General features: G+C 37.0%; 1 protein-coding gene across 1 annotated transcript; it reads right to left on the reverse strand.

Moving 5' to 3' along the window:
* Positions 1 to 474: 474 nt before the first annotated feature.
* On the reverse strand, positions 475 to 8300 carry LOC122094837 (ATP-dependent helicase rhp16-like). The gene is made up of 10 exons (XM_042665430.1): positions 8080 to 8300; positions 7839 to 7924; positions 6291 to 6360; positions 3382 to 3486; positions 3121 to 3300; positions 1459 to 1563; positions 1225 to 1374; positions 822 to 910; positions 652 to 732; positions 475 to 547 (listed from the first exon to the last, which is right to left on the reverse strand). The coding sequence occupies exons 1-10, from the start codon at positions 8176 to 8178 to the stop codon at positions 475 to 477; spliced, it is 1038 nt and encodes a 345-aa protein (XP_042521364.1). The 5' UTR covers positions 8179 to 8300.

An 8300-nucleotide genomic window follows, 5' to 3' on the forward strand; every position in this document is an offset into this window, starting at 1 on the left:
GAGGAACCTATCCCTGACCCACCCTTTGGGCTTGAAGAGGTAGAGTGGATCTCTCTCTCTCTCTCTCTCTCTCTCCACATATTCTAGGGTCCAACTGTAACTTGTTTGGATCAACAATATCATAGGTACCAGATGTCTAGATCATGAGCTACTAGAAATGAAGATCGTCTGATCATTTTCAGGAGTAATTTCATCAGGGGCAAAAGATATGATGAACAGAAATTTGTAATGGAAGAGGAAGAGGATTGATGACATCTTTTTATCACATTTATCACACTTGAGCTGTTGCTTTTACAGAAGACTTCTCAATCTCTGAGATCAAATCAAATAGGTTTACAACACCAATCCATTTTCATGGGATTAGTCTGAATATGAATTTGAAGTACTCACTGATCAAGATGGCTCTTACACTCCTTTTCAAACCAATTCATGCCTTCTCTTCAAAAGCCATACGCCATTTCAAGGTACTTTTGCTTATAGTAAAAACAAATATGTTAATTCATTTTCTGTTAATCTTCCCATGTCCTTAGGAGAACCACCAGGATTCCTGTAAAACCCAAAGGAACAATCAGATTAGTTTTATATAATGGGGGAATCCCATCAGATGCTAATAAAGATTGTAACATGGATGGGTCAACGAATTGGACTTGCCCTTCAAACACCAACTGATTTATCTCCTGCAGCATCAGAATCTTCTCTTCAATTGTGTCTTTAATAATGAAACTTATGACCCTAAGAAAATATCCAGAAATAAAAATTTTATTTCTAAATTGATTAGTGCATGACTTGGTGGGAATTGACAAGTAGGTGAAGAACCACACCTGACTTGTTCTTTCTGTCCAATTCGGCGGATTAGATCTACAGCCTGCAACTCCTGGGTTGGATTCCACCACGGATCCATTAAGAAAACCTAAGCAGGACTCACGAGAGGAAAAAAACACACATATATCAGAACTGAGTACACAAGCTAAAAGCCACAACCATCCCAACATAAATGGCAGTGTGGCCAATAAACTAGTAGAGAGTAAGAAAACGAAAAAGGAAAATTCAATACTGGGTTGGGAAGAGGTGTTTGACGAAAAATTCAGTAAGGTTACACTGGAGATTTCTAAACCTCCTAAACCAGTAGGTTTGAATGCAGTGACTGTCGATGTCCCAAAAGCATTCACTTAATAAGTAAAGTTAACAGAATGTACATAATCAACAATGGAAATTGTAACTCACATGAGATGCTTTTATCAGCTTGAGGACAGCAGCACCAGCTTTAAAGCTAACAAGAAAAATCTTGCAGTCTCCACGATTAAAGGTCTCTATTGCAGAATTGCTTGTGGCCAAGGTCATTTGTCCCACATGTGGAACATAATGTATTCCAGACTGCAAAATGTACAACACTCAATAAGGGTCTGCTTTTCAGGGTGTCCACCAAAATTTATATGGTTTTGTGCATTTTTACTGTACATTAAAGAGAAAGTATCCTATCAACTCCAAAAATGATGTGAACTGGCTCAAAACAACTCCTTTTGCTGACTTATCTCTTTGAATCATTTTATTGATTTCGTCCCTCTGTAGAAGTTCCACAGCCAATAATCAGTTAGCTATAAAAAACATTAACCCGACGAAAAAAAGTGAAAATGATTGACCAAACCTGAATAAAAACATGTGGTAAATGATAGAAATAATTTGAGTGTATCAAGGTGTTTCAGAAATCTTATCCTGTGTTCTTGAGAAAGTTGAATAATAACACTTGACAATCAGAATGCTTAGGATCATCCAATCAGTCCACTTTCTTGATAGATCTACCATAAACAGTTCTATTACTTCAAATTTGCGTTATAATTATTTTACGTTGATCATTAGCCATTCAAATGGCGCATGGTGTACTTGAAAGCTATTTGTCAATTCCCTTGTGGTAGCTTTTCTAGAGACAAGTATAGTTTGTGAGAATATGGATGGACAAAGCAAGCAATTCAATGAAAGAATAAGAAGATGCAGTTGGACAGGAAGAAGAAACAAACCCTTAGACTTCAATGAACAATGACAGAGAAAAGAAAGATAAAGATTTTCAGATCCTTGATCTTGTAGAGTTACAGAGGTGACACATTCATTGGAAGCGGAAATGTGCATTGGAAAATCAGTGTTTGTGTTTTGTTGGATCATACTATAGGTACAGAATGGTTTGACAAGGCTAAATAATTATGGGAGTTCCTAGGGAATTTGGACTCTGTGGTTCATTCAAGAATATGGATTTCCTGAAGGTAATTCAACAAATATGCATGCAAAGATTCCAACAAACTTGAAATCAAAGCTCATCACAAGTTATACTCCATTGATTCACTTTGTAGGCCATTGGTTACAGAAATCAAAAGGAAGTACTTCGACAGAAAAAGATTGCCTTCACAAACTCCATGTTCTGCTGGATTATAGATAAGTCAAGTACGGATGTTTCCATGGTGGTTCATAACACAAATAAACTACATAATTGTGATATAAGCATTATCTAATAATTACATAGATAAAGATAAATGGTACACCAGGAATTCTCTCCCTAACCATGCCGTAACCTTCCTTTTGCTTCTTTAATATGCTTAAGGACCACATTAACCTCAATTTTAGTGAATGCTTTTTGAGGAACATGGGCCCTCGGAGTTTGTGAGAGGATTAAATGATAGCTTGCTGTGTAAGATGCAACTGCTTTTGGACTCATGGTATAAGTCAAATCAGCTTGTTTTGTTTTAGTGAAGTCCTCTTTCAGACAGCTTGTAGTTGAGAGGAACTGTGCGATAGTGATCAGATGTTTCTCTTCTGATGGTGTTTTTGCATGGAGATTCTCCAATCTTAACAGGGAAATGCATCATTTGTTTTCCTTCCTGAATGTCTCATTCAGCTGGAGACCTAGGTCAGCAAATCACATAGAAAATCCCAACCCTTGGTCCAAGGTAATCGAGGGTTGCGATGATATATTTTTACTTTATCACTTACCCTTTGTAGAATGTTCAGAGACTTACTGGTTTTTCCATTCATTTATTCTTCAAATGAACTTGCTTTTCATCTACAATATATGCTTTTTTCAATTAAAACAGAAGAGTGGCGGGTGGGGGAATCTACTCAGAGCCTACATACCAAGGCCAACATTTTTGTGCTCGGCTTTAATTCTTTAAGAGGAATTCTGCTCGGAAAACTTGAACGTTCAGTCCTCTTCATACTTGCCTTTTTATTCTGCTTGGGACATGAGTCTTCTCCCAGTGCTTCAGAGTAATATATGAAACAATCCTTACAGAAAACATGTTGGCAAGAGGTAACCTGAAAGATGATGGTGGCAATGAAAAGAAGGATTGGATTGTACAAAATATCAGATGATCTAAACACAACTCAATGGCTCACCACTGGATCTTCTGCTACATCAAGGCAAATGTCACAGGTTCTTTCATTAATATCAAGATTGCATACAGCTTGGGAATATATGTCAATGTATGGATGATCTGCTACCTGAGGTGCAAATAAAGAGGCAAATCAGCCATATGAACTTGCAGAAATTATAGCTCATGAGCTTTCAATCTTAAAGACAGTGTCACTCCACATTAGTGCAATTATCCAACCCAAAAGCTCGAACTATTGGGTGGAGGGACACATAGGAATATGAAGCAACAGAAGGCTTTAGAGGTAACTGATGTGGGACTATTCTCCCAACAATTAGAAGTCCAAAATAATGGAGAGGAGATATTGAACAAGAACTCAAAGAGCTTTCATGAGTCAAAACTTTAACCAGACTGTCAAATTTTACCTACAACAGAGTCTTGAGAAACGAAGTTAGCACATGAAAAAACAACCCAACGATATTATAGAAACAAAGACTTAATGGTGTTATCTTTCCTTCCCCTCGGAAATATAAAATATCTAGAAAATTCTATCCTCAAGTTCTGCAAGAAACATTTCGATATGTAATACAAATGAGTGTTTGAGTCAAGTCTGATACAATTTTGAATAATTCTTACCTTCTTCAAGCGCTCCAATTACATTTGATATCTATCTATTTGTTTACTGTTAGGATTGGCATAAACAAAAAAATTCTTAAACGTGCACTAGTTTTTGTTTGATGTAATATAGAAAAATTAAGACAATGTCTTGAGCGTTCAAGCGATATCCCATAAATTTAACTGCAGCTGTTGCTGGGAATAGGGAATAGGGATGAGGGGGTCCTAACAATTCTTTCAAGAGAATTAAAAGCATTTGAAGTTCTTTAAAATAAATCATCAATCAAAATGGAATATTTAAATAAGGCACAGCATGTTTCATCCTTGAAAATGCTATTGCTCCTTCTGTTCCAAAATTTCCTTGGAACAGCATTTTGTTCTTCAGCATATTTTAATGTAGATTGATGGTGGTTGGGAACAGTAACGACCTGTACAGGTTCATTTGCAACCCCCTCATGTAGCCAGTATTTTGGGAGAGATTTTTGACATATCTTGTGGTGTGCATGGAGAAGAATTCCAGAAGATTTTGAAATATTCTGCGGGCCCCATGACAGCTTGTGTATAAGAAATGTACATCCAAGAAAGACTTGCGTAGAGAGAGATCTTGGGAGATTTTCCAGATTTTTGTGGGCCCAAGCCAGCTTGCATATGAAGGGCTATAAGCTGGTCAACATCTTATCTACTTTTTATTCTCACTCTAATAGGTTAGTTGGTAGTTTCCATAGTTTGGGTTTCTATTTCCCTACTTTCTAATTTGTTGAGGGAGGGATTTATTTTGGATTGAGCATGTGTATGGGAGGTTCTATCACCCCATCGATCTTGTAACTGAATACTTCAATATAGATATAATTAAGGGGTCTATTCCCCAACGGATTAAGGCAAAAAATAAGCAAGCTTTGTGCTGGAATACTGAGAGAGAGTTGTGTTGTGTGAAGCAGTTACGGTGAGAGGCCATGGGTGAGAGACCCTGGACTGAGATAGCCCCTATCCCCTTTTTTTCTCCCAATTGATACCTTTTTATTCATTGGTCTGAGTTCTTATTCCCTGGTCAACTGAGGCTAACCAAGACTGTTATGTGCGTCTCAAATTCTTGTACCCATTTCGAAGATTGACCCGCTCCAACATTTTTTATGGCTATCCCGAATGGGATTTATTTTTCCTGAGATTGTGATGGTAGAAAAGGAGTATTTTTATATGTTTTACTGTCTTGTTGCGCAAGTACGAGAAACATGAGTGAGAATGGGGTTTTCAAGTTAGGGTTTATGGGTGAGAGTTTCTTGCTGCGAATCTCAATGTTCTTGAGAGATCTCCAATATAACCTTTCTTCCATCATATAGTGAATCATCTTCACCTTCACCCGTGGACGTAGCAGATCAAATTGGTGTGTGAACCAGGTTAAATCTCGGTTTTCTTTAATCTATTTGTTTCTTCGTGCTTCTTGGCGTGTGTTCTTCCAAGAGAGTTCTATTTGGGCTTCTGGTTGTCTCTGTTACTTCCAACAATTAAGTTCAAGTTGCTGTTGATTGCTGCTACTGTTTGTAGAAGGCTTCATCACCTGCAGTTCTGGTTTAGGGGTGGGTTTCTTGCTACAACTTTCAAGCCCATTGATATCCCCAGTCAGCCAACTGAATCAATCCAAAATTTTGAGGATCAAGTACGATCATAGGACCCTGTACTTGATGGGAGTTTGGGCATGTTCTGAGGCCTAGTGTGTATGAATCCAGAAAGCTCCTTATTGGACCCTAATTCAAGAATCAATATATCTCAGATTGGGCCATCAGCTTGGACTGAGATTTTGAAGTCTGATTCCATCCCCCAAGGCTTCCCTTTGATGGTAATATCATCTCCTACTGTTCATTGTTGTTGTGGTTCTTGATTGTGAGTTGTTTCCTAATTTTAAAACCTAAACCTGCTCTGCGATAGGGTTTAATAGACTGCTGCCTATTGTCTACAAATAGGTATACCTAGTCCATATTCAGTCCATCTACAGTCCTACCCACGATGGCCCAATGCATTTACCACCTCAAATCAGGCTTATTGCACAATGGGTCAGTGCAAAAAAATAGGCGAAGGGCATGGCCAACATCTTCAACCACTGAACATTTAGAAAATAATATCAAAGTTTAAGGAACTCTATCAAGTATTCAACCAACACTAAGTCAAATTGATCATACTGTGCAACCAAATCTGCACCAAACCTGTAACTTAACTTAGCTTTCATAGCACAGACACAAAACGTATTGGGAAGAATCTTAAACTGAAATCATACAGATGCAGCAGAAACCAACAGTTAGAGTTCAGAGAGGATTAATCACTCACCTGTCGTATTCTTGTAAGGAGTTGAATTATGTGCATGAAATTATTCAATACAGATTTATCTGCAACATATCTGCCAGTTACAGAGTGCATCATATAGAAACTTGTCCAGGAACTGATTGCACATAATACTGGAATTAACCAACAACACAAGAACACTTGTAAAGCAGCATGATATTTAGTACCATCACAATCAATCAGAACTCTCATCTTCTGTAAGAAACGGTTGAAGTACAGATTCTCAAAAACAAGGAAAAGAAAAGCTACAAGTATAGAAAACTTGTTTGTTTCCCTTCGATTTGTTCTTGGTCCTTATTGCTAGTTTTGTTCCACTTTTTGGTTGTTTTGTTTGTGTTAATTGGGGTCTTCCCCTTGGTTAGCCTACTCCACAGTTTTATTGTTTATTTCCTTTTCTCTTAATATATATTCACCCAACCCCTCAAAAAAAAAAAAAAAAAATGCCAACATAAAATATATTGTGTTATTGTTTAATTCTTTTCTTTTCTCTTAATATATTATCAACCTCCCTCCTCTCTCCCCCCCCCTCTGAAAAAAAAAAAAGAATAGAAAAAGAATAAAAAAACATGAGGATTTCATGTGGACTTTATGGAGAATCGACGACTCTCTTACACTTTTATATTTAGAATTGTCTATTGATTAGTAAGTCTATTGTCGTTGTATGCAACTATTAAATAAATAAAAAGATGTGGAATGGTGGGTGAGATAGTTATAACAATTCCCTTGCTCCCTATTCTTCTTCTTCCGTTCTCTATTCTGCAGGTTGTACACAAATATTAAATAAATAAAAAGATGTGGAAGAATTGGTTCTCAAAAACTGGACGGGTTTGCAGCCCAGAAGAACTTTACATAGAGAATATTTACATTATATATTGAATACAGCATAGAGGTTTAATATATAAACGTTTAGGATATTAAATTCGTTGTTTTCAAAATATTGGGGAAAAGGAATGGTAGTAACTTTGTGGATGGGATGTTTCTGAAAATATTAAGGGAAAGCTATAGCAAAATCCAGGGCAAGAGTGATACTTTCAAAGAGGCTTCTTGCAGTTGGCAGCCAGAGCTAGAGCACAGGTTTTTTGGAAGCGAAGATTAAAATCCAACATTAACACAATTTAAAAAATTTATATGACTAGAGTAAACAAAACTTAGGTTTGGAAGGAAAGTCAGAGTGGGGGCTTCTATAACACACCACGGATAGGGCTGGAGTTGTCACCCCCGGGCAAGAATAGGAGGTCCTGCACTCGCTCACAACCACTTATTTAGTTGATATTGTGGGGCCCGTGGACCTCGATCAAAAGAGGAAAATATACAGATAAGCACTAGCACATACATACATTCAAAGCAAAGAAATTACGAAAGTTGTAACACAGTGAAAATTGAATCATAGAACCAATGCAAGTGGTGGAAAAAAAAATGAGATAGCAGAAAGTGCATGGTGAACATTGAATGCTTGTACAAGAATTAATATGGAGCTGCTACATATTACCAAATACAAAGCAACAAAAGAAGAAAAGAAGCAAGAGAACTCACTGATAAAATTGTAACCGACTTATATTGTACAGTGATCTGTAATAATTTTTTTCGTCAATGTCAAAAATATCTTGCCTCAATTGAACCTAGAAAACAGGGATTATCAGAAACTCTGGGAAAGACAATCACTTTTTTCATCAGCCCAAAGAAATATCATTGACCAAGCTTGAATTGCACACACTGTAACCTTCTTCATCAAGACTCCTTAACTCCTACGAGAGAGAGAGAGAGCTGTACTTACAATTTTTTGAGGAAGGGAATTATAAATATCTGCAGCCCTTCCCTTCTTAGTGCGTCTTAGTGCTATGCTTTTCAAAATTTTATGTTTTAGTAAAATCATTGCTCTTCTGCAGCTTCTTTTTTGATTGACATCATCTTTTGATGCTAGTATAGGTTGAGAAATATACTAAAACAGAAATGTTACAGTTAAACCTCAGGCCATGATGACAACTACAAAAGAAA

The sequence above is a fragment of the Macadamia integrifolia genome, chromosome 12 (genome assembly GCF_013358625.1).
Source record: "Macadamia integrifolia cultivar HAES 741 chromosome 12, SCU_Mint_v3, whole genome shotgun sequence".
Classification (NCBI taxonomy): Eukaryota; Viridiplantae; Streptophyta; class Magnoliopsida; order Proteales; family Proteaceae; genus Macadamia; species Macadamia integrifolia.